Source organism: Canis aureus, chromosome 15 (genome assembly GCF_053574225.1).
Source record: "Canis aureus isolate CA01 chromosome 15, VMU_Caureus_v.1.0, whole genome shotgun sequence".
In the NCBI taxonomy this organism is placed as follows: domain Eukaryota; kingdom Metazoa; phylum Chordata; class Mammalia; order Carnivora; family Canidae; genus Canis; species Canis aureus.
This window is the reverse complement of record NC_135625.1, coordinates 15,447,553-15,473,402: the sequence shown is the minus strand read 5'-3', so window position 1 is coordinate 15,473,402 and position 25,850 is coordinate 15,447,553. Positions and strand designations below refer to the sequence as shown.

Sequence of the window (25,850 nt, the reverse complement as noted above, 5' to 3'; positions counted from 1 at the left end):
GACACCAATAAATAGCAGACATTGTAATAGGTAGTTTTTTGCAGTATTTTACAGCTAAACAGCCCTGCCATATAGGTAACATTAGTGTGTTAGTCCTGTGCACACAGGACCTCGTGGGCCTGGACGCATGTACACACCAAGGAAGAACGTGTGGGTGGAGGTATGTCCTGCAGGTGACACCCGCCTCCAAGGACATAGATATGAGGCCACAGTGGCCTGGGGACATCTGGGGGAAGCACCCGCTAGGACACTCCCTATCCCACAGGCAAGATGCAGACCATCCCCGACGGGCACAACAGCTTCTCCGGGGTCAAACCGGGGAAGACTGGACAGTCGTGTCTGAACCCAGGTGTGTGTCCAAGCTGGGGCCCTGGGTGCACACAGTCCTTCCCCGGGGCCTGTGGACAGGGGTGTGGTTGTGTCCCTGTGTGCACAGGCCATTGCCTACAGGGAGGGGGGCGTTGGCAGCACGAGCGCTGCCCCTGCAGCTTCCTCCAGGAGTGGGTCAGGGAGGGGGTCCCAGGAAGTGAGGTCACTGCCGTGTCACAGAGCCCAACAGAACTTGGAACCCCGGTAACCAGGCACCCGCATCCAGTGCAGCCCCAGCTCAGGCTCACTTGGCTGGAGACATCTGCTACTGGAGGATGTTCTCTTGCTGCCGGCCCACGTCTGGGGGCTCTGGCTCCCAGGAACCCCAGGGGTGCGGCTTGTTCCTATGCTGTAGGCAGTGGCTCCAGCATAGGTACCAAGGTGTCAGGGCGGTGATCAGGAGGCGCCGTCAGGTAACCCACGCAGGCCAGGCCAGGCCCCCGGTGCCACCATCCTGGGAGCCCCATCCCCTCCTCCTCAGGTTCAGGGAACCAGGGATGTGTGGGCAGGTCCCATCCAGGCTGGGGGACGCTGCAGGGCGGCAGGTTCCCCGGGGATCCCTTCAGGGTCACCCTGATGTCGAGGTGGGCAGGGGGGAAACAGGGTTCCTGAGGTCCTCTACCCGCCCCGGAGTCACCCCGAAGCCCTGCAGCCGCATCCCTTTGCTGTCCCCGGGGGCGGTGGGTGCCGCCTGCACTGTGGGGTGTCTGGGTGGAGGCAGCTGGGGGTGCGGCCCAGCCGAGGGGGCCAGACCGGGCGCTGAGGCCTCCTGCCTGGCTGCCGGGCACTGTCTCCACAGAGCTCCACCCGGGTCGTGGGGTGCGAGCGGGACGAAGGGGTCGTCTGCCCCACCGCCTCCAGGAGCAGGGAGGTGCCCTGCGCAGCTAACGGAGGCCAGCACGGGCTCAGGGTGAGTGCAGGGGCTGGGCCCCCCGACACCCGGGCCCCGATGCGGCAGGAAGGGCCCCGGGTCCCAGAAGCCAGCCTGCTACCCCCTGGGCCCCCCGACACTCCTGCTCCCACATGAGTCTGGATCCCCCCTCCCCACACCTGCCCCCCTGGCCCTGCCCCTGCCTGGGCCAGATGCAGAGTCCCTGCGCACAGATGTGTGGGAACATCAGAATAGAGCCCTCAGGGGAGGCCTGGTCCCCCGGGGGTTAGCGCCTGCCTTCCCCCAGGCCTGATCTCCGAGGCCCGGGATCGAGCCCCGCCTGGGCCCCCTGCACGGGCTGCTTCTCCCTCCGTCTGTGCGGCTGCCTCTCTCGGTCTCTCTCTCTGTGTCTCTTGAGGTCCTTGTACTGATCCAAATATTTTGAACATTTATCCTCTGAGATTGTTTCTCTATTGCATAGTTGGTCCTGTTTGTGTAAGAGACAGGCAGGGAGCTTGAGCGGGAGAGGGAGCCCCAGCTCCTCAAGCCCACGGGGCCCCAGCGCAGGGCCTGCCGGGGCGGGATCCCAGGCCTCCCGGCGGCTCCCTGCAGGCTGCACGTCCCCTCTGTCCCACCTCAGGGTGCAGGGGCCGCGGCCGGGCAGGGGCATCGGATCGTCCTGACCAAGCTCACCCGGACGGAGCTGCTGGAGCACAAAGTCCGACAACTGCTGCTCGCCTTGCAGCGCAGGGACGTCATCTATGTCCACAGCTTCCTGGAAGATTACCATCAATTCGCCACCACGGACGAGGTGCTGGACCTGCTGTTCACCGAGTGAGCACCTGCCCCTCCGCAGCCCAGGGCTGGGCCACCTGCTGCTGGGGAGGCTGGGGATGGTGTGAGCTTCCCGGCCTCGGGCTGCTCCCCCGCCTGGAGCAGGGTCCCCCAGGGCCTAGCGGGGTCCTGGAGGGCAGCCCCGGGGCCTGGCCTGTGGCGGGTCGGCCAGAGGGGCTGTGCCTGTGCTCAGCAGCCGTCCTCCTCCCCGTGACCAGGCCTGTGCCTCCTCCCCCCCCAGCCCTCTGTCACCAGGGTCCTGAGTGGCCTGTTTCCCCATTGAAAGGGAGGTTTGAGAGTCTATCGGGGGTCTGTGTCCTGGGGCAGCCAGACCGGGGGACCCCGGGACCCCCCAAGCCCACTAGGATATGGGCCATGGGCCTGGCCGGACCCTTTCATGCTCAAGCCTTCAGGAGGCCCCAGCAGGTGCGGGCGCTTCTCCGGGAGCTGCCCGTGGCCTCACGCACAGAGCTGACGGCCCCCGGGGCTCCGGCCTAGTCGGGGTCAGAGGGTGACAGCCCCCATGATGAGACGTCACGTCCCCAGCACGATTCATGGGATGCCCCCACCCTCCTCTAGGTATGGGTACATCGCAGATGCCTGGGGTAACAACGATGTGGTCCTGCAGTGCTGGAAACTGTGAGTGACTCCGGCTCCTGCAGGAGGGCCTTCCCTCTCCAGGAGGGCAGCGAGGGGGCTGTGGGGCTGGGGGGGGGCTGCACCCTCACCCCACACATCTGCAATTCCTGTGACAGGGAAAAGGTCTAAGGCCCCTTCTGGAAAAGAGCGAAGGAGAGCGGTGGATGGGGTGCGGGTTTGGTGGGAGGCACTGGGACCCCTCAGGGAGACCTTCTCCATCCCCCCCAACCCTCTCTCTGCCCCACACCTGGGACCCAGAGCAGAGGGGGTGGGGAGCATCGCACTCTCCAATCTGGTACAGCTGCCCCGGGGGTACAGCAGGTGCTCAGGAGGGCCGGTGAGGGCTCCCGGACCAGGCGGCCCCCGCCCCGTGGGAGAAGCGAGATTAGAGTCAGTGGAAGGACACCCCCGGGGGCCCCTCGGGAGGGAGGCAGCCCAGAGCCACAGGAGGGAAGGTGGCGGTCCTAGGCGGCTCCTGGCAAGGCCTGGCAGGACACAGAGCCCGAGCCCTCCTGCCTTGGAGCTTCCCAGAGCGACAGTGTGTGCAGTGAGGGCAATGACAGGCCAGACGCCCCCCGTCCCCCGATGCCTGCCGGTGGACTCAAGGGGCAGGTGGGCAGGGACCAGGCTGAGGAGGGAGCCCCGCTTCCCCAGGAGAGACGCTGATGGTCACCCCGCTGGGCCTGGGCTCCCCACACAGAGGCTGCATCCCAGCCCCTCCTCGGGGAGCAGGCCTGTGGCAGGCAGGACCACCAGGTGGCAGGGGGACGAGGAGCAGGACTGGCCTCCGACACCCCGCGCGGGAAGCCGGGCCCCGGGTCCTGCAGGGCTTCCCCGGGACACCTGCATGTGACAGAGCCCTGTCTTCTGACGCCTGTGCCCGCCTGTCCCTCCCCAGGGCCATCTCCTTCATGATGCAAATATGGTTGAATTATTATGGGGACGACTTTCATCAGTTCCCAGAATTTCCCTCCCTTATAAAACTCCTCCAAATACTAAGACAGCACATGCCAGGCACAGATGCGCATCTCCGGGCCCTGCGTCACCTGAGGCAATTCAGACGCCTCCATGCAGCGGAGCGAGAGGCTGGGGGTGAGGAGGACTGGGGGTGGCCGAGCTGGGGACAGGGTGGGGCCCGCAGATGCAGCCTCCGTGCAGCTGGGCCAGGAGCAGGGGTGGGCTCACACCCCACCCCACGGGCTGCAGCCTGGGGACACCTCCCAGGGCTCTTGCCCTCACACACGGGGAGGGGTGGGAAGAGTGGCCTTGATTTGGGAGGGACGTGGACAGTCCGTCCTGGTGGTGATACTTTGTCTTCTTGGATCTACAGCTTTGGCCCGAGGAAAACACCCTGAACCCACTCTGCAGCGCACCCCAGCTCCGACCGTGGGGCCTGCTGCCCCGTGGGGCCTGGCTGCTGGGGCTGAGGGCTTGGCCTGCGATGAGCCGCCTGCTGGGGAGGCAAAGCCCCTGCAGATAGTGGTCACTGCTGCCCTGCAGGAGTCCCCTGCACCCCTGGGAGCCCTGGATGAGGAGCAGGCGCCACCCCCTGCTCTCGAGGTTGTGGATGTGCCCCCGCCACCACCTAACTCGATGGAGCAACTGGCCTCGGGGATGGAGCAACCCGTTGAGCCACCCGAAGAGCCCGCCCCATCTCCCACTGTGGAGCCTGGGGAAGGTTCAGGGTCTGAAGGGATAGTGGCTGCTGGAGATGAGGACCTGGTCAAGGCAGAGATGCTGGTTCCTGAGGTGAAGGTGGTGCACGTGTTGGTCGAACCTATGGTTCCTTGCCACGATGAGGAGGAGCCCCCTGCTCCCATGGCCACCCCGGAGGAGTAGGCCCTGGTGCCTGCAATCGGGGTCCCCAGAGGGCCAGACCTGCAACCTGCCTCCGGAACAACCTGCTTTGACCCGTTAGCAGCCCCCTTAGCAGCCCCCTGACCACCTCGGGGGCCCGCCCCAGCTCCCACCGCGGGGCTCGTGATGGCTGCAGCCCAACAGGGGCTTGCCCTCCCCTGTTATTTCACTGTTTCTATATTTTGAGTTTTTCTTTAACCTTTAACCTGTATAATGGCTTATAGAATTTTTTTTTTTTTTTTTTTTTTTTTTTTTTTTAGCCAAATCTCCTTCGTTTATTTACCCAAGTCCCATAGTACAAATCCCTGGCTTATAGAGTTTTATTGTAATAAAGGATAAGTTAACTTTACACAAAATTGACTCTGATGCTTTTAAATTACACAACATGGTACTTTAGGTCCATTCACAGTGTTGCAGGCCCGGAGCCCAGGGCACCAGGGGACACAGCCGAGGATCCGGGGCTCCCCCAGGACAGGCAGAGGCTGGGAGGACACAGGACAGCCGGGTCACTCCTGCAGCCAGGCCCAGAGCTGTGCAGATCGTGCCCCTACCCCGGAGCACCCAGTCCCGTGTGCTCTAGGAGTTGCAGTAGTTACTGTGGGAGCTGACTCCAGGGCTGGACAGCTGGCCGCCGCCACTGTGGTTGTCCCTCCTGGTGTCACCCTGTACCTGGGCCTGAGCAAGGGCCTCACAGGATAAAGAATCCCACTGAACTGTAGACCTGGCAGAGGGCTGGGCAGCTCCCCCAGGTGCACACACCTGAGAATCAGCACAGCAGGCCCCTCCCCCAGAAGGCCAGTTGGAAGGTCAGGGGAAAAGCAAGTTATTGACCAAGCACCACTGGAAAGTTCCAGGGGAAGTCGAGGGATTTACAGTATATAGAATCAGAGGATACTCCCTTTGTTCTTTCTTTCCTGTTTGTTTCTGTTGTTTCCCCACCCCCTTTTTTATTCTTTTTTACTTTGTTTTTTCTGTTTTCCTCCTTTTTCCAGTACAACATGTTGTTGGCCACTCTGCACTGAGCAAACTGACTAGAAGGAAAAACTCACCTCAAAACAAAGAATCAGAAACAGTCCTCTCTCCCACAGAGTTACAAAATTTCGAATACAACTCAATGTCAGAAAGCCAATTCAGAAGCACAATTATAAAGCTACTGGTGGCTCTAGAAAAAAGCATAAAGGATTCAAGAGACTTCATGACTGCAGATTTAGATCTAATCAGGCCGAAATTAAAAATCAATTAAATGAGATGCAATCCAAACTGGAGGTCCTAACGATGAGGGTTAACGAGGTAGAAGAATGAGTGAGTGACATAGAAGACAAGTGGATGGCAAGGATGGAAACTGAGGAAAAAAGAGAAAGACAATTAAAAGACCATGAGGATAGGTTAAAGGAAATAAATGACAGCCTCAGAAGGAAAAATCCACATTTAATTGGGGTTCCTGAGGGCGCCAAAAGGGACAGAGGACCAGAAAGTGTATTTGAACAAATCATAGCTGAGAACTTCCCTAACTTGGGAAGAGAAACAGGCATTCAGATCCAGGAGATAGAGAGATTCCCCCTAAAATCCATAAAAATCGTCAACACCTCGACATTTAATAGTGAAGCTTGCAAATTCCAAACATAAAGAGAAGATCCTTAAAGCAGCAAGAGACAAGAAATCCCTGACTTTTATGGGGAGAAGCATTAGGACAACAGCAGACCTCTCCACAGAGACCTGGCAGGTGAGAAAGTGTCAGCAGGCTGTAGTCAGGGTCCTAAATGAGAAGAACCTGCAGCCAAGAATACTTTATCCAGCAAGGCTCTCATTCAGAATAGAAAGAGAGATAAAGAGCTTCCAAGATAGGCAGAAACTGAAAGAATATGTGACCACCAAGCCAGCTCTGCCAGAAATATTAAGGGGGACCCTGTAAAAGAAAGAGGAGGTCCAAGGGAACAATCCACAAAAACAGGGACTGAATAGGTGTCATGATGACACTAAATCTGTATCTTTCAATAGTTACTCTAAACGTGAATGGGCTTAATGACCCCATCAGAAGGTGCAGGGTTTCAGACTGGATAAAAAAGCAAGACCCATCTATTTACTGTCTCCAAGAGACTCATTTTAGACATAAGGACACCTACAGCCTGAAAATAAAAGGTTGGAGAACCATGGACCTTTCAAATGGTCCTCAAAAGAAAGCAGGGGTAGCCATCCTTATATCAGAGAAATTAAAGTGTGTCCCAAAGACTGTAGTGAGAGATGAAGAGGGACACTATATCATACTTAAAGGATCTATCCAACAAGAGGACCTAACAATCATGAATATTTATGCTCCGAATGCGGGAGCCGCCAAGTCTATCAATCAATTACTAACCAAAGTTAAGACATACATAGATAATAAAACACTTATACTTGGTGACTGGAATAAAGCGCTTTCTACAATTGGCAGTTCTTCTAAGCACAACATCTCCCAGGAAACAAGAGCTTTAAATGCTACACTGGACCAGATGGATTTCACAGATATCTACAGAACTTTACATCCAAACACAACTGAATACACATTCTTCTCAAGTGCACATGGAGCTTTCTCCAGAATAGACCACATACTGGGTCACAAATCAGGTCTTAACCGATACTAAAAGATAGGGATCGTCCCCTGCATAGTTTCAGACCATAATGCTTTGAAACTAGAACTATATCACAAGAAGTTTGAAAGGATTTCAAACACGTCGGGGTTAAGGACCATCCTGTAAAAGATGAAAGGGTCAACCAGAAAATCAGGGAAGAATTAAAAAGATTCATGGAAACTAATGAGAATGAAGATGCAACCGTTCAAAATCTTTGGGATGCAGCAAAAGCAGTCCTGAGTAGGAAATACATTGCAACACAAGCATCCATCCAAAAACTGGAGAGAACCCAAATACGAAAGCTAACCTCGCACCTAAATGAGCTGGAAACAAAACAGCAAATAGAACCTACACCCAGCAGAAGAAGAGAGTTAATAAGGATTCGAGCAGAACTCAACGAAATGGAGACCAGAAGAACTGTGGAACAGATCCACAAAACCAGGAGTTGGTTCTTTGAAAGAATTAATAAGATAGATAAACCATTAGCCAGCCTTATTAAAAAGAAGAGAGAGAAGACTCAAATTAATAAAATCATGAATGAGAAAGGAGAGATCAGCACCAACACCAAGGAAATGCAAACGATTTTTAAAACTTAGTATGAGCAGCTATATGCCAATAAATTAGGCAATCTAGAAGAAATGGACAGATTTCTGGAGAACCACAAACTACCAAAACTGGAACAGGAAGAAATAGAAAACCTGAACAGGCCGATAACCAGAGGAAATTGAAGCAGTCATCAAAAATCTCCCAAGACACAAAAGTCCAGGGCCAGATGGCTTCCCAGGGGAATTCTATCAAACCATTAAAGAAGAAACCATACCTATTCTACTAAAGCTGTTCTGAAAGATAGAAAGAGATGAAGTACTTCCAAACTCCTTCTATGAGGCCAGCATCACCTTAATCCCAAAACCAGACAAAGACCCCACCAAAAAGGAGAATTAGAGACCAATATCCCTGAGGAACACAGATGCAAACATTCTCAACGAGATACCAGCCAATAGGATCCAACAGTACATTAAGAAGATTATTCACCATGACCAAGTGGGATTTATCCCTGGGATGCAAGGCTGGTTCAACACTCGTAAAGCAATCAATGTGATTGATCAGATCATCAAGAGGAAAAACAAGAACCATATGATTGTATATATATACATACACATATATATATATGTATGTATATATATACACACACTATGTATCTATATCTATATATCTATATATCTTTAATTTAAGATTTTTAGTTATTTATTCATGAGAGACACAGAGAGAGCAAGAGGCAGAGACACAGGCAGAGGGAGAAGCAGGCTCCATGCAGGGAACCCGACGTGGGACTCGATCCCAGGACTCCAGGACCATGGCCCGAAGGCAGGCGCTAAATCGCTGAGCCATCCAGGGATCCCCCACATCTTCTTTTTCCATTATCAGTTGATGGACACTTGGACTGCTTCCATAATTTGGCTGTTGTAGATAATGCTGCTATAAACATCAGGGTGCATGTGTATTTTTGAACTAGTATTTTTGTATCATTTAATACCTAATAGTGCTATTGCTAGTTCATAGTCATTCTGTTTTTAAGTTTTTGAGACAATTCCATAATATATCCATTTTTGAAGCTATTACAATTAATTAAAAAATTTTAAAAACCAATTTTAAAAAATAATTATACTGACTGGACAGTGTTATAGTAAAGTACTGAAAGTTGAGTCATCTTAATGCCTCAGAAATATTTATTTATAATCATGTATATACAAAGACACATAATTGCAAATGTATCCTTTCTATTGCTCATTGCATTCCCCACTGGTGACTACATAAAATATTTAATAATTAATATTTAATTAATTTCATTTAATTTACACAAACCATAATATACAAAGAAACTGGTAGTGGTGTTATAGTAAGTTTGTATTGTTGCCTTCCATATAAGATGAGAGAACAAATAAAGTCTACAGCTAACAATGTACAAGAGTACATTGAACTTTGATTGCTCATCAATATGTATCCAGAATAAATTCAGAGAATGAAGAAAAATTAACCAATAAAATTAATTCCAACTTATTGTTACAATAATTTAATCATAAGTTTTAGGTGATAGAAGTGATTTATACATATCATAAAAAACCTGGAAAATCTTGAAAAAAAAGAGAATAATAACAGTCACCTCAAAATGCTATCTTTCATCTCTCTGCAATATACGTATTCTGTTTCAGTTTTTAACCCCTTATTTCATTTAACATTAACTTTGGAGTATTTTCATGTTAATGAATTTCACTAATAAAAGATTTTCGGGAACTCCTTATAATCTCTAACAGTGTTATTTTATCCTGTATTTTTATTTTTGTTCATTTAAGTTTTTATTTTAATTCTTGTTAGTTAAGGCATAGTGTAATGTTGTTTTCAAGGGTAGAATTTAATGCTTTATCGCACATATAACACATAATTATTTTTAAGTGCCTTTGTTTTAAATATGTAATTCCAGCTGTTATCTTACTGATCTAAATAATACTAAATATACATTCTGAATATCTTTAATGGTTTCTTTAGGATAGATTTCTAAATGTAGTCACCGTTCAAATGGTTTCTCATTTTTCATTTAACTCTTGCTGCACTGTGCCAAGTATCTCTGAAGAAGCACTGTGACAACACCATCTCTAGCACTGTATCCAGGTGTCTTTTTCACAAAATATTCTGTGGAGTTCTTTTTTGGATTTATATGCCAATTTAAATATCTTTAAGTTTCTGAAAAAAATAGTTAGAAAATAGAACTAATAATGAATTGATTGAATAGTGTGGGATATGCAGTACAGTGCAGTGCAATCCTTTATGAAAGGAGACTGGTGATTTCAACTAGTATTCCATCCAAAGAGGGATAATGTTGCATCCCCTGCACAGAGACAATATAGAATCTAGAATATGAAGTGAAAGATGCCACCCTTCCTGTAGAAGAAATATGATTGATATGAGCCTAATGGTAACTGGAGGTTGAAACAATTGTCTTGCCAGCCGCAGGTCTGCAAAGAGGATTCTACTACTGTGCAGTCAAACAAAGCGTATTACCAAGTATCATCATCAGCTATGGTTATTGACATCCATCAGATGGGAACTGACCTTGCCCTATAAATGAAAAATAATGGCAAAAAAGAGAATAGTAACATTCATTCACTTAGAAAAATTTTGCTAAAGCTTTTTAAAATAGAGATAGTAGGGGCACCTGGATGGCTCAGTTGGTTAAGCGTTCTACTCTTGATTTTGGCTCAGATCATGTCTCAGGGTCATGAGATGGAGTCCCACATCACACTGGGTGTGGATCCTGCTTATAATTCTCTCTCTCTCTCTCCCTCTGCCTCTCCCTCTCAACTCCTGTGGTTTCTCTCTCTCTCTCTCTCTCCCTCCCTCTCTCTCTAAAAATAAATAAATAAAATAGAATAGAATAGAAATAATAAAAATAATGTAAACTTTTCCCAGAATTTCAGAAGAAATAATTATTTAAAACATCTTATAATAATAACTGAAATAAAATAATGGATAAAAATAAAAAGTAGAGTAAATCCATTGTTAAGTATATTTATTTAAAATGTTTCTAAATATAAAATATTAATAAAATAAAATTATTAATTTCTAAATGAAATCTTAATCCACCAAATCTCATCAATCTTAATCCACCAAAAAGGAAGGAGGACAGAAATTTGAATGAAGCCTTATTATAATGAGAAAGGATGAAGATCTATAAACCTACATATGTAGGAGATTATGAAAATATAAGAATAGAACTTTGCTAATTATTCTGATCATTTAGAAAAAGCAAATATTTCTAGAAAACTTACAATTTATAAATTCAGATTCCTTGTAGTTGAAAAACTCTGAATAGACAAAAACATTAATATAATACTTAGTTTACAGCTCTAAAAGTCATCTTTGGACTTGTGGACTTAATAAAAGTTTGAGATGAAATCCTAGTTCTACGTCCTGCTCTTTGTAAAACTCTGATGAGGTACCTTTTCCTCAATTTCCTCATCTATAAAATGGGCACCATGATACCTATTTTATAGGATTGTCCTGAGGAACAACTGCATTGAGTATCTAGGAAGCGGCACTGTTCTGTACGGTGTGGTACATATAGGAGTCTATTTCACGGTATGGTTAGATGCTTTGGGAATGGATACAATGAAAATTGAAAATGTGTCGGGTATCTTGTCAAGTAATTATCAGCAATTTCTGATCTTCCTTGGATAAATGTCTATTTATATATCCTTTGCCCATTTTTTTTAAATTGAGCTTTTTGTACTTATTATTGACTTATCAGTGCTTTTCATATATTCTGGAAATAAGTTTCTCATTAGGTATATGATTTACAAACATTTTATCCCATTATATGGATTGCTTTTTTATTTTCATTATTATGTTCTTTGAAGAACAAGAGCATTTAACACTGAAGTCCAGTACTTTTTGTGCCATATTGAAGTATTCTATGCGAAAATCAAGGTCAAAAGATTATCTGCATGTTTTCTTCTAAGAGGTTTTAGTTTATTTCCTGCATTTAGATTTAATCCATTTTGAGTTAGTTTTTGTATTTGGTGTAAGGTGAAGATGCACTAAACCGCTGAGCCACCCAGGGTGCCCTCTCTTTCTTAGTAAACAGAAATTTCACCACATTACAAACAGAGTATTCACAATCACTTGTAAATTTTAATTAGCTTAGTCTAGACCCCCCAAGTGACTCAGGGGTTGAGTATCCACCTCCGGCCCAGGGCCTGATCCTGGGGCCCTGGGATCGAGTCCCACGTCGGCCTCCCTGCATGGAGCCTGCTTCTCCCTCGGCCTATGTCTCTGCCTCTCTCACTCTCTGTCACTCTCATGAATAAAGAAATAAAAATCTTTAAATCAAAACAACACAAAATAATCCACTTAGGCCTTTGCTGGAAGGTGCTGCTTGTTGCTTGACTTGTGTTCCGTGGAGTCCGTGAGGCACGATCATCCTGACATTCGAGGCTTGCCGCTTTGTGTCACCGATGTGCTCCTGCCTCTTTATCCCTCTTTCTGTTTTTTGGTTTGATGAATTATTTTTTCATGATTCTACTTTAATTGCTCCATTTTCTCCATTCGAGAATCAGCTTTCTTTCTTTTTTTATTTAATGATCTTCAATGATGTTGCTTCTCCTCTGCCAACTTCCTGGTTCTGCACATGTGTCTGCGTGTGTGTCCGTGTCTCTGTTTCTTGGTCAGTGTGCGTGCACACACCACATGATTTCAGTTCAGTCGGGGTCAGGCTGGAGAGTCAGGGCCTCCTGTCTACGTTCAGTTCTGCGACTGACGGCAGGTTTCCTAGGGCCCAGGTCAGGGCGACCCACTGGGGGCACCGCCGTCCACAGCTCACCCAGGGGAAACGAGGGAAGGGCCCGGAACGCACGACAGGCAGGGGTTCAGGATGAGGACGGCCTCACCCCTTCTAGGCCAAGACCCCGACACCTTCTGTAGGGTTTGCCTTGGATTCAGGAGCCTAGGATCGTGGGGAGCTATTGCCCATCCCTGCCCCGGGGGGACTGTCATCTTCTGGGCCTCCAGAATGAGGGTACCGGTGCCCGTGTGTGTGTGTGTGTGTGTGTGTGTGTGTGTGTGTTAGGAAAATAATCCCTTTATTTAAAATACCAAAAATTCCAACTACTATAAGATACCACATGTAAAAAACAAGACATAGTCTTGAGATGTAAAGGACACTGTCCCTAGAAAGTGCCTCTCTTTTTCTATTATTCTTTTTTTTTAATTTGGCTAATGGTGTCTACTGACACATATTTGGAATGTAATCTATTTATCAGCCAGCTGTTCTGGCCCAATGTGGATTTAGGATGTTAAAACATGTGTGGCTTTAGAGCTGTATAATAAAGTATAACCTTAAAATAAAAGTATCTTTTTAAAAGACTCTTATCATCAACATCACTGGTGACACCAATAAATAGCAGACATTGTAATAGGTAGTTTTTTGCAGTATTTTACAGCTAAACAGCCCTGCCATATAGGTAACATTAGTGTGTTAGTCCTGTGCACACAGGACCTCGTGGGCCTGGACGCATGTACACACCAAGGAAGAACGTGTGGGTGGAGGTATGTCCTGCAGGTGACACCCGCCTCCAAGGACATAGATATGAGGCCACAGTGGCCTGGGGACATCTGGGGGAAGCACCCGCTAGGACACTCCCTATCCCACAGGCAAGATGCAGACCATCCCCGACGGGCACAACAGCTTCTCCGGGGTCAAACCGGGGAAGACTGGACAGTCGTGTCTGAACCCAGGTGTGTGTCCAAGCTGGGGCCCTGGGTGCACACAGTCCTTCCCCGGGGCCTGTGGACAGGGGTGTGGTTGTGTCCCTGTGTGCACAGGCCATTGCCTACAGGGAGGGGGGCGTTGGCAGCACGAGCGCTGCCCCTGCAGCTTCCTCCAGGAGTGGGTCAGGGAGGGGGTCCCAGGAAGTGAGGTCACTGCCGTGTCACAGAGCCCAACAGAACTTGGAACCCCGGTAACCAGGCACCCGCATCCAGTGCAGCCCCAGCTCAGGCTCACTTGGCTGGAGACATCTGCTACTGGAGGATGTTCTCTTGCTGCCGGCCCACGTCTGGGGGCTCTGGCTCCCAGGAACCCCAGGGGTGCGGCTTGTTCCTATGCTGTAGGCAGTGGCTCCAGCATAGGTACCAAGGTGTCAGGGCGGTGATCAGGAGGCGCCGTCAGGTAACCCACGCAGGCCAGGCCAGGCCCCCGGTGCCACCATCCTGGGAGCCCCATCCCCTCCTCCTCAGGTTCAGGGAACCAGGGATGTGTGGGCAGGTCCCATCCAGGCTGGGGGACGCTGCAGGGCGGCAGGTTCCCCGGGGATCCCTTCAGGGTCACCCTGATGTCGAGGTGGGCAGGGGGGAAACAGGGTTCCTGAGGTCCTCTACCCGCCCCGGAGTCACCCCGAAGCCCTGCAGCCGCATCCCTTTGCTGTCCCCGGGGGCGGTGGGTGCCGCCTGCACTGTGGGGTGTCTGGGTGGAGGCAGCTGGGGGTGCGGCCCAGCCGAGGGGGCCAGACCGGGCGCTGAGGCCTCCTGCCTGGCTGCCGGGCACTGTCTCCACAGAGCTCCACCCGGGTCGTGGGGTGCGAGCGGGACGAAGGGGTCGTCTGCCCCACCGCCTCCAGGAGCAGGGAGGTGCCCTGTGCAGCTACCAGAGGCCAGCGCGGGCTCAGGGTGAGTTGCAGGGGCTGGGCCCCCCGACACCCGGGCCCCGATGCGGCAGGAAGGGCCCCGGGTCCCAGAAGCCAGCCTGCTACCCCCTGGGCCCCCCGACACTCCTGCTCCCACATGAGTCTGGATCCCCCCTCCCCACACCTGCCCCCCTGGCCCTGCCCCTGCCTGGGCCAGATGCAGAGTCCCTGCGCACAGATGTGTGGGAACATCAGAATAGAGCCCTCAGGGGAGGCCTGGTCCCCCGGGGGTTAGCGCCTGCCTTCCCCCAGGCCTGATCTCCGAGGCCCGGGATCGAGCCCCGCCTGGGCTCCCTGCACGGGCTGCTTCTCCCTCTGTCTGTGCGGCTGCCTCTCTCGGTCTCTCTCTCTCTGTGTCTCTGGAGGTCCTTGTACTGATCCAAATATTTTGAACATTTATCCTCTGAGATTGTTTCTCTATTGCATAGTTGGTCCTGTTTGTGTAAGAGACAGGCAGGGAGCTTGAGCGGGAGAGGGAGCCCCAGCTCCTCAAGCCCACGGGGCCCCAGCGCAGGGCCTGCCGGGGCGGGATCCCAGGCCTCCGGGCGGCTCCCTGCAGGCTGCACGTCCCCTCTGTCCCACCTCAGGGTGCAGGGGCCGCGGCCGGGCAGGGGCATCGGATCGTCCTGACCAAGCTCACCCGGACGGAGCTGCTGGAGCACAAAGTCCGACAACTGCTGCTCGCCTTGCAGCGCAGGGACGTCATCTATGTCCACAGCTTCCTGGAAGATTACCATCAATTCGCCACCACGGACGAGGTGCTGGACCTGCTGTTCACCGAGTGAGCACCTGCCCCTCCGCAGCCCAGGGCTGGGCCACCTGCTGCTGGGGAGGCTGGGGATGGTGTGAGCTTCCCGGCCTCGGGCTGCTCCCCCGCCTGGAGCAGGGTCCCCCAGGGCCTAGCGGGGTCCTGGAGGGCAGCCCCGGGGCCTGGCCTGTGGCGGGTCGGCCAGAGGGGCTGTGCCTGTGCTCAGCAGCCGTCCTCCTCCCCGTGACCAGGCCTGTGCCTCCTCCCCCCCCAGCCCTCTGTCACCAGGGTCCTGAGTGGCCTGTTTCCCCATTGAAAGGGAGGTTTGAGAGTCTATCGGGGGTCTGTGTCCTGGGGCAGCCAGACCGGGGGACCCCGGGACCCCCCAAGCCCACTAGGATATGGGCCATGGGCCTGGCCGGACCCTTTCATGCTCAAGCCTTCAGGAGGCCCCAGCAGGTGCGGGCGCTTCTCCGGGAGCTGCCCGTGGCCTCACGCACAGAGCTGACGGCCCCCGGGGCTCCGGCCTAGTCGGGGTCAGAGGGTGACAGCCCCCATGATGAGACGTCACGTCCCCAGCACGATTCATGGGATGCCCCCACCCTCCTCTAGGTATGGGTACATCGCAGATGCCTGGGGTAACAACGATGTGGTCCTGCAGTGCTGGAAACTGTGAGTGACTCCGGCTCCTGCAGGAGGGCCTTCCCTCTCCAGGAGGGCAGCGAGGGGGCTGTGGGGCTGGGGGGGGGCTGCACCCTCACCCCACACATCTGCAATTCCTGTGACAGGGAAAAGGTCTAAGGCCCCTTCTGGAAAAGAGCGAAGGAGAGCGGTGGATGGGGTGCGGGTTTGGTGGGAGGCACTGGGACCCCTCAGGGAGACCTTCTCCATCCCCCCCAACCCTCTCTCTGCCCCACACCTGGGACCCAGAGCAGAGGGGGTGGGGAGCATCGCACTCTCCAATCTGGTACAGCTGCCCCGGGGGTACAGCAGGTGCTCAGGAGGGCCGGTGAGGGCTCCCGGACCAGGCGGCCCCCGCCCCGTGGGAGAAGCGAGATTAGAGTCAGTGGAAGGACACCCCCGGGGGCCCCTCGGGAGGGAGGCAGCCCAGAGCCACAGGAGGGAAGGTGGCGGTCCTAGGCGGCTCCTGGCAAGGCCTGGCAGGACACAGAGCCCGAGCCCTCCTGCCTTGGAGCTTCCCAGAGCGACAGTGTGTGCAGTGAGGGCAATGACAGGCCAGACGCCCCCCGTCCCCCGATGCCTGCCGGTGGACTCAAGGGGCAGGTGGGCAGGGACCAGGCTGAGGAGGGAGCCCCGCTTCCCCAGGAGAGACGCTGATGGTCACCCCGCTGGGCCTGGGCTCCCCACACAGAGGCTGCATCCCAGCCCCTCCTCGGGGAGCAGGCCTGTGGCAGGCAGGACCACCAGGTGGCAGGGGGACGAGGAGCAGGACTGGCCTCCGACACCCCGCGCGGGAAGCCGGGCCCCGGGTCCTGCAGGGCTTCCCCGGGACACCTGCATGTGACAGAGCCCTGTCTTCTGACGCCTGTGCCCGCCTGTCCCTCCCCAGGGCCATCTCCTTCATGATGCAAATATGGTTGAATTATTATGGGGACGACTTTCATCAGTTCCCAGAATTTCCCTCCCTTATAAAACTCCTCCAAATACTAAGACAGCACATGCCAGGCACAGATGCGCATCTCCGGGCCCTGCGTCACCTGAGGCAATTCAGACGCCTCCATGCAGCGGAGCGAGAGGCTGGGGGTGAGGAGGACTGGGGGTGGCCGAGCTGGGGACAGGGTGGGGCCCGCAGATGCAGCCTCCGTGCAGCTGGGCCAGGAGCAGGGGTGGGCTCACACCCCACCCCACGGGCTGCAGCCTGGGGACACCTCCCAGGGCTCTTGCCCTCACACACGGGGAGGGGTGGGAAGAGTGGCCTTGATTTGGGAGGGACGTGGACAGTCCGTCCTGGTGGTGATACTTTGTCTTCTTGGATCTACAGCTTTGGCCCGAGGAAAACACCCTGAACCCACTCTGCAGCGCACCCCAGCTCCGACCGTGGGGCCTGCTGCCCCGTGGGGCCTGGCTGCTGGGGCTGAGGGCTTGGCCTGCGATGAGCCGCCTGCTGGGGAGGCAAAGCCCCTGCAGATAGTGGTCACTGCTGCCCTGCAGGAGTCCCCTGCACCCCTGGGAGCCCTGGATGAGGAGCAGGCGCCACCCCCTGCTCTCGAGGTTGTGGATGTGCCCCCGCCACCACCTAACTCGATGGAGCAACTGGCCTCGGGGATGGAGCAACCCGTTGAGCCACCCGAAGAGCCCGCCCCATCTCCCACTGTGGAGCCTGGGGAAGGTTCAGGGTCTGAAGGGATAGTGGCTGCTGGAGATGAGGACCTGGTCAAGGCAGAGATGCTGGTTCCTGAGGTGAAGGTGGTGCACGTGTTGGTCGAACCTATGGTTCCTTGCCACGATGAGGAGGAGCCCCCTGCTCCCATGGCCACCCCGGAGGAGTAGGCCCTGGTGCCTGCAATCGGGGTCCCCAGAGGGCCAGACCTGCAACCTGCCTCCGGAACAACCTGCTTTGACCCGTTAGCAGCCCCCTTAGCAGCCCCCTGACCACCTCGGGGGCCCGCCCCAGCTCCCACCGCGGGGCTCGTGATGGCTGCAGCCCAACAGGGGCTTGCCCTCCCCTGTTATTTCACTGTTTCTATATTTTGAGTTTTTCTTTAACCTTTAACCTGTATAATGGCTTATAGAATTTTTTTTTTTTTTTTTTTTTTTTTTTTTTTTTTTTAGCCAAATCTCCTTCGTTTATTTACCCAAGTCCCATAGTACAAATCCCTGGCTTATAGAGTTTTATTGTAATAAAGGATAAGTTAACTTTACACAAAATTGACTCTGATGCTTTTAAATTACACAACATGGTACTTTAGGTCCATTCACAGTGTTGCAGGCCCGGAGCCCAGGGCACCAGGGGACACAGCCGAGGATCCGGGGCTCCCCCAGGACAGGCAGAGGCTGGGAGGACACAGGACAGCCGGGTCACTCCTGCAGCCAGGCCCAGAGCTGTGCAGATCGTGCCCCTACCCCGGAGCACCCAGTCCCGTGTGCTCTAGGAGTTGCAGTAGTTACTGTGGGAGCTGACTCCAGGGCTGGACAGCTGGCCGCCGCCACTGTGGTTGTCCCTCCTGGTGTCACCCTGTACCTGGGCCTGAGCAAGGGCCTCACAGGATAAAGAATCCCACTGAACTGTAGACCTGGCAGAGGGCTGGGCAGCTCCCCCAGGTGCACACACCTGAGAATCAGCACAGCAGGCCCCTCCCCCAGAAGGCCAGTTGGAAGGTCAGGGGAAAAGCAAGTTATTGACCAAGCACCACTGGAAAGTTCCAGGGGAAGTCGAGGGATTTACAGTATATAGAATCAGAGGATACTCCCTTTGTTCTTTCTTTCCTGTTTGTTTCTGTTGTTTCCCCACCCCCTTTTTTATTCTTTTTTACTTTGTTTTTTCTGTTTTCCTCCTTTTTCCAGTACAACATGTTGTTGGCCACTCTGCACTGAGCAAACTGACTAGAAGGAAAAACTCACCTCAAAACAAAGAATCAGAAACAGTCCTCTCTCCCACAGAGTTACAAAATTTCGAATACAACTCAATGTCAGAAAGCCAATTCAGAAGCACAATTATAAAGCTACTGGTGGCTCTAGAAAAAAGCATAAAGGATTCAAGAGACTTCATGACTGCAGATTTAGATCTAATCAGGCCGAAATTAAAAATCAATTAAATGAGATGCAATCCAAACTGGAGGTCCTAACGATGAGGGTTAACGAGGTAGAAGAATGAGTGAGTGACATAGAAGACAAGTGGATGGCAAGGATGGAAACTGAGGAAAAAAGAGAAAGACAATTAAAAGACCATGAGGATAGGTTAAAGGAAATAAATGACAGCCTCAGAAGGAAAAATCCACATTTAATTGGGGTTCCCGAGGGCGCCAAAAGGGACAGAGGACCAGAAAGTGTATTTGAACAAATCATAGCTGAGAACTTCCCTAACTTGGGAAGAGAAACAGGCATTCAGATCCAGGAGATAGAGAGATTCCCCCTAAAATCCATAAAAATCGTCAACACCTCGACATTTAATAGTGAAGCTTGCAAATTCCAAACATAAAGAGAAGATCCTTAAAGCAGCAAGAGACAAGAAATCCCTGACTTTTATGGGGAGAAGCATTAGGACAACAGCAGACCTCTCCACAGAGACCTGGCAGGTGAGAAAGCGTCAGCAGGCTGTAGTCAGGGTCCTAAATGAGAAGAACCTGCAGCCAAGAATACTTTATCCAGCAAGGCTCTCATTCAGAATAGCAGGAGAGATAAAGAGCTTCCAAGATAGGCAGAAACTGAAAGAATATGTGACCACCAAGCCAGCTCTGCCAGAAATATTAAGGGGGACCCTGTAAAAGAAAGAGGAGGTCCAAGGGAACAATCCACAAAAACAGGGACTGAATAGGTGTCATGATGACACTAAATCTGTATCTTTCAATAGTACTCTAAACGTGAATGGGCTTAATGACCCCATCAGAAGGTGCAGGGTTTCAGACTGGATAAAAAAGCAAGACCCATCTATTTACTGTCTCCAAGAGACTCATTTTAGACATAAGGACACCTACAGCCTGAAAATAAAAGGTTGGAGAACCATGGACCTTTCAAATGGTCCTCAAAAGAAAGCAGGGGTAGCCATCCTTATATCAGAGAAATTGAAGTGTGTCCCAAAGACTGTAGTGAGAGATGAAGAGGGACACTATATCATACTTAAAGGATCTATCCAACAAGAGGACCTAACAATCATCAATATTTATACCCCGAATGTGGGAGCTAGCCCTGATGTATATCAATTAATAACCAAAGTTGAGACACACACAGATAATAACACACTTATACTGGGAGACTTCAACACAGCATTTTCTCTAAATGACGGGTTTTCAAAGCACAACATCTCCAAAGAAACAAGAGCTTTAAATGCTACACTGGACCAGATGGACTTCACAGATGTTTACAGAACTTTACATCCAAACACAACTGAATACACATTCTTCTCAAGTGCACATGGAACTTTCTCCAGAATAGACCATATACTGGGTCACAAATCAGGTCTTAACCAGTACCAAAAGATTGGGATTGTCCCCTGCATATTTTCAGACTGTAATGCTTTGTTAAGATTTTTTTAAAGATTTATTTATTTATTTATTTATTTATTTATTTATTTATTTATTTATGATAGACAGAGAGAGAGACAGGCAGAGAGAGGCAGAGACACAGGCAGAGGGAGAAGCAGGCTCCATGCCGGGAGCCTGACATGGGATCGGGAGCCTGACATGGAACTCGATCCCAGGACTCCAGGTTCACACCCTGGGCTGAAGGCAGGCGTGGATGGAACTGGAAGGTATTATGCTGAGTGAAGTAAGTCAACCGGAGAACGACAAATATTATGTGGTCTCATTCATAAGGGGAGTATAAATATAATGAAAGTGAAAAAAGGGTAAAAGAGAAAAATGAGTGGGAAATATCAGTGAGGGATACAGAACATGAGAGACTCCTAAATCTGGGAAACAAATGAGGGATAGTGGAAAGGGAGATGAGCTCGGGGTTGGGGTGACTGGGTGATGGGCACTGAAGCGGGCACTTGACAGGATGAGCACTGGGTGTTATACTATATGTTGGCAAATTGAACTCCAATAAAAAAATAATTTAAAAAAAAGCCAAATTCCCCATCACTACATTGTTCTGCATAAATCAGCCCCTGTTAATCCCTCCATTTTTAATTTTTTTTCTTAATTATTACTATTACTTCTGAGTAAATAGACATTATTTAAGTCTGTTGAATTTCTCAAGCTATTTAAGGCTCAAGGTCTTTGTGTTGGTTATACCCATTGCTTAGAACACTTTTCTCCTTGATCTTCATTTGGTGAGCTTGGCCTCACACACGTTTCCATTTTTCTGATCTCAGCCTGATTACTCCCTTCTCAGAGAAACTCTATTTGACCACTATACCCTGGGTAGTTACTTGAAAGCACTATGCCCCAGGAATAATGCTCCCTATGGCATCACTTCATTTATTTATTTATTTTTCATGGCACTTGTCACCACCTGCAATTACCTCAATATCCATGTTTGTTTTTCATTGTCTTCCACAATAAAAATATCCTACAGAACACGGAGTGTATTCCAACGAAGAAGGAAATTATTCGCAAAATATGGTTTATTAAATGCAGAATCTAGTGATGACAATTTGACTATGATGTGTAGGATGGTTTGTGAGAAGATTAAATGAAATAACAAATAAAAATGTTATGTGCTAAGTCCCTAGCATTTGGTTCAGACTTTTTAAATATAAGCTATCACTGTTATTATGAAGATCATAATGTGGCCATGAAGAAGGAGCCAGAAGGAAAATGGAAGAAGAGAATGTAGAGAGGAAACTAGTTCTGGACATGCTGAAACCTTAATAGGATGCTAACAGTGGAAGAGCAAGGAAGCAAAAAGCTGGGACACCTAAAGGTGGTAGAATGATTTGAAGGGGCATGAAAATGTATGAGAATGAAAAAAATTAAGTTTGAATTCTAAATTATTACTTGTTAATGTGACCTTGAGCAATTTGCTTAACTTTTCTGAACTACAACTTCTTCACCTATAAACAGGAGGTGTGTCTTAATGATCTATTTCTATGTAACATAACCCCAAAGTTTAATGACTTGAAGTGACTATTCATTATAATCTCTCATAGTTTGGGAGTTTGGGCTCAGCTGGGTGGTTCTTAGTTGGGGTTCCTTCTGAAGTGACAGTAAGATAACGGGTAGGGCTGGAATCATCTGACAGCTTTTTCATCCCTATCTCTGACATCTGAGCTGGGATGGCTGGACACATTAGCTAGTCAGGCACCTCTTTTTCAACATGGCTATTACTCCATGGCTAACTTGGACTTCTTCACAGCATGGCGGTCTCAGGGATTTGGACTTCTTTCATGGCAGCTGGCTTCATGCAGAGCAGGCTTTCCAAGAGACCCAGGTGGATGCTGCCCAAGAAGCCTCAGAACAGCAATTTACTAATAATGGGCATTAAAATGTTATTGAAAAGTCAGTTAATTTTATGAGAATCTCAATGAGATTATTGCCATCTGTATTATATATTTCTTTTTGTAAGCCAGTATATTTCCTTGTTTCTCAATACATTAACTCTTTTGTTTCACACAAAGCACTATTATAATTTGTTCTATTTTTTGGTTAAGACATAAATGAGGAGTTCCTAATTTCTCCATGTATTTTGTTTTATCCAGCCAATAAATAAGCCAATCATTTGCTTTAGTCAATTTTCTTTCTATGTTGTCTCTTCAATATACAGTTAATAAATATAGATCAAAAATGAAAATCATTGGGATGCCTGGGTGGCTCAGCGGTGGAGCGTCTGCCTTCAGCTCAAGGTGTGATCCTGGAGTCCCAGGATTAAGTCCCACATCATGCTTGCTGCATGGAGCCTGCTTCTCCCTCTACGTCTCTGCCTCTCTCTCTCTCTCTCTCTCTCTGTGTGTGTTTCATGAATAAATAAATAAAATCTTAAAAAAGTTAAAATCATTTCACAAGTGATAAATAAAGATGAGACATTTGAGTAAAGTATGAGTTTAAGGGAAGTCATGAACAGTAATTACTAATAGTCCACAAATTTTTAACGATTTTACAATGAATGGGATAAGGGATACTATGAAATTTCATACTGCATTTGATACAAATGAAAACACCCCATGCTCTTCCAAGCTCTCATTTTTAACTCTTTTAAATGGAAATGAATTTGTCCACAGAGTTTAATTTTCTGCATGGTCCAAGGACAGACTTATACTTAGCAACTTCAATTCATACGTTTTGTAAGCTTAAGCCCTTGAACCAGGATCTGCAAATGGAAAATCCTTGAAATACTTAATGATGAGTTATGTCAGGAAGGAGTAGTAGGCTGAATAATGGTAACCCAAAGATTTCAGGTTCAAATCCCTGGAAACTGTAAATGTTACCTTAAAGGGAAAAGTCTTTGCTGTGTGGTTAAGGATCATGGCATGTGGAGATCATTCTGGGTTTTCCAGGTGATCCCAAAATCCATCACAAACATCCTTATGAGAGAGTAGCAAAGGAGCTTTGACACCCAGACACACAGAAGCAAAGGCCACTTAAAAATCGACACAGATTGAAGGGATACGGCCCTAAGCCAGGAATGCCAAGGAATGGCATCAGCTGCTGGATGCTAGAGGCGACCAGGAGCAGAACCTTGCACAGACACATGGAATTCAGACTGGAGGAAAACTGAAAGAGAATATGTAGCACTCCAGAGCCAATGGAGAATAAATTGCTATTGTCTTAACCCATCAAGTTTGTGATAACTTAGTAGAGCAGCCACAGGAATCTAATATAGGATGAACATAAGCTAACGTGGACCAAATTAGAATATACAGGAAGTTTTTAAGATGCCTGGATTTGTAAAAAGTATTAGAGAAAGCCCCATCCTACTAAATGATGCTAAAATTCTCCATCATATTTTCTTATTTGCTTTTGATCCATCTATCCACCCCTGTGAAGGAGCCATTCATTTATACAACGAATATTTATTAAAAGCAAATACAAGCCCACATTCTGGAGAATATAAAGTGGCCATGGAGTTTATTTTCCACCAGAGCACATAGACATTAGGTAACAATCTCTAACTTAATAATTGATTGAATGGAATCGTTTTAAATACTATGAGGAAATGTAGGATGGTTCAAAGATGAGCTGTGTGATATTGCAAAACTTATTTAAAATGACTGAATTGTTTTTTTTTTTTTTTCTGCTTTGTTTCAACTTGCTTGGCAAGGTTTGTAAGACATGTAAATGAGATTATGTCTAGCACATAGTAGCTTAATAAAAAAACAAAAACAAAAACCCTCCTCTTGCATTATTTTCTTTGTCCTGTGTGGATTATCATTTCTCTCCATAGACAGGGAATTACAGCTATGGTATTAGAATGTATACTCTCTTCACAAATATGCTTGTTTTTATATCATTATTCATTTATGACTTTACCAGAAAATGTAATTAAAGTTCATAATATATTTTTCTATATCAGATCCCTTAGTGTATATTCTTCAGGGCTATAAATTATGTGATAGTGTACCTTGGGCCCTTTAAAATAAACTATAAGAAGCTATCAGAAAAAGTTGTCTGTAGGATATGGACACTTGTCAGATTTACCTGGTCATGAATAATATCCAGGAAATACGGCATCATAGTTTAACTTTCCTATCTACTTAAAGCAAACCCTAAAGTCAACTCTAAAGTATGCATATTTTAATCATAATGCCATCATGTATTAGAAGTAAACTTCAACTGAACAATGTGTATGCCACAAAATCCAAGGATATAGATTTATTAATCTGGATAGTTGCCAATAAGAAAGCATTTTAAAAGTGGCTGAGACAAATGAACATTGTAGAGAACTCTACAATTTTTTAAATAGTGATTTTCTACCTCCAGTTAAATCAACCATATGAAATGAATATTTTGTCTTAGATTAACATTGATTTATGTGAATCTAAAACCAGTCAAACTGGGTCAAAATCATTGGGTAATCTATCTTTGAAAATAATGTAGCCGACCTTGGATTAAGGTATTCTATTTTAACTGGTTTTCCTTCTTATTGAACTGTTATGTTGGTTGATGTAGGTTAAATAGATTTAGTATATCTATAGCTGTATTAGAAAACCATCTGCTTTTATATCCAGTACAGTAAAATTATCAGCTCAGAGTATTTACAAACTTCTCTTGTTATTCCACATTATTTCTGGGGCTTCTCAAAATGCTAAGATAGTAAATTGCACCACCAACAAAAAATATTCAATGAATATCTGCCAAGACAGAATTAGATCACATCTATTTCCTGAAAAAACTTAAATAAGAAAAATGAAATTTCTTATTTGAGAAATAAGAATTAGCTTAAATGCTCAGCTAGTCATTGAAGGGAATGATGGTGGTTATAGCTTGCAAAACCCCTATGTGTAAAAAGAAATACAGAGTTAGCTCATAAAATATTTTAGCTTTTGATTAGGGAATTGAAGGATTGAGAAGTAGAAATATTTCAAATCAAGAGAGAACAATCTCACTGTTACTGTTCTCTAAATGACAGTAGATTTCTGTTACCTTTCTTACAGGAGAACATAATCCAGCCTAATTATAATTTAAGGCATGCTATTAAAAATGAATAAAAATTAGTTCAGATTCTCAGAAATATCATGGAACATGCTTTTATTTGCATTATATGTACCCTACTTATTGATAGATGCTGGATGGGATCCCTGGGTGTCTCAGTTGGTAACTTGGCCAACTCTTGACTTTGGCTCAGATCATGATCTTAGTAGGGTCCTGGGTGAAGCCCTGGGCAGCAGGCTCCATGCTCAGTGGGGAGTCTACTTGAGGATTCTCTCTCTCCCCCTCTCCCACTCCCCTCCCCACTCCAATGCTCTCTCTCTCTGAATCTCAAATAAATATTTTTTTAAAAGAAACTGAAGAAAAATATTTTTAAGCATACAGTGTTTTATTAGTGTCAGGTGTACAATATAGTGATTCAACAGGTCCATACACCACCAGGTTCTCATCACAAGTGCACTTGTTTTTCTTGTTTCTTTTTAA

At 48.4% G+C, this 25,850-nt stretch overlaps 2 protein-coding genes across 2 annotated transcripts; both read left to right on the top strand.

Moving 5' to 3' along the window:
* Positions 1–1,892: 1,892 nt before the first annotated feature.
* LOC144283949 (uncharacterized) lies at positions 1,893–4,826 on the top strand. The gene is made up of 4 exons (XM_077848407.1): positions 1,893–2,074; positions 2,654–2,713; positions 3,612–3,805; positions 4,044–4,826. The coding sequence occupies exons 3-4, from the start codon at positions 3,625–3,627 to the stop codon at positions 4,550–4,552; spliced, it is 690 nt and encodes a 229-aa protein (XP_077704533.1). The 5' UTR covers positions 1,893–2,074; positions 2,654–2,713; positions 3,612–3,624; the 3' UTR covers positions 4,553–4,826.
* Positions 4,827–15,013: 10,187 nt separating this feature from the next.
* LOC144283948 (uncharacterized) lies at positions 15,014–17,947 on the top strand. Its single transcript, XM_077848406.1, has 4 exons — positions 15,014–15,195; positions 15,775–15,834; positions 16,733–16,926; positions 17,165–17,947. The coding sequence occupies exons 3-4, from the start codon at positions 16,746–16,748 to the stop codon at positions 17,671–17,673; spliced, it is 690 nt and encodes a 229-aa protein (XP_077704532.1). The 5' UTR covers positions 15,014–15,195; positions 15,775–15,834; positions 16,733–16,745; the 3' UTR covers positions 17,674–17,947.
* Positions 17,948–25,850: the final 7,903 nt, after the last annotated feature.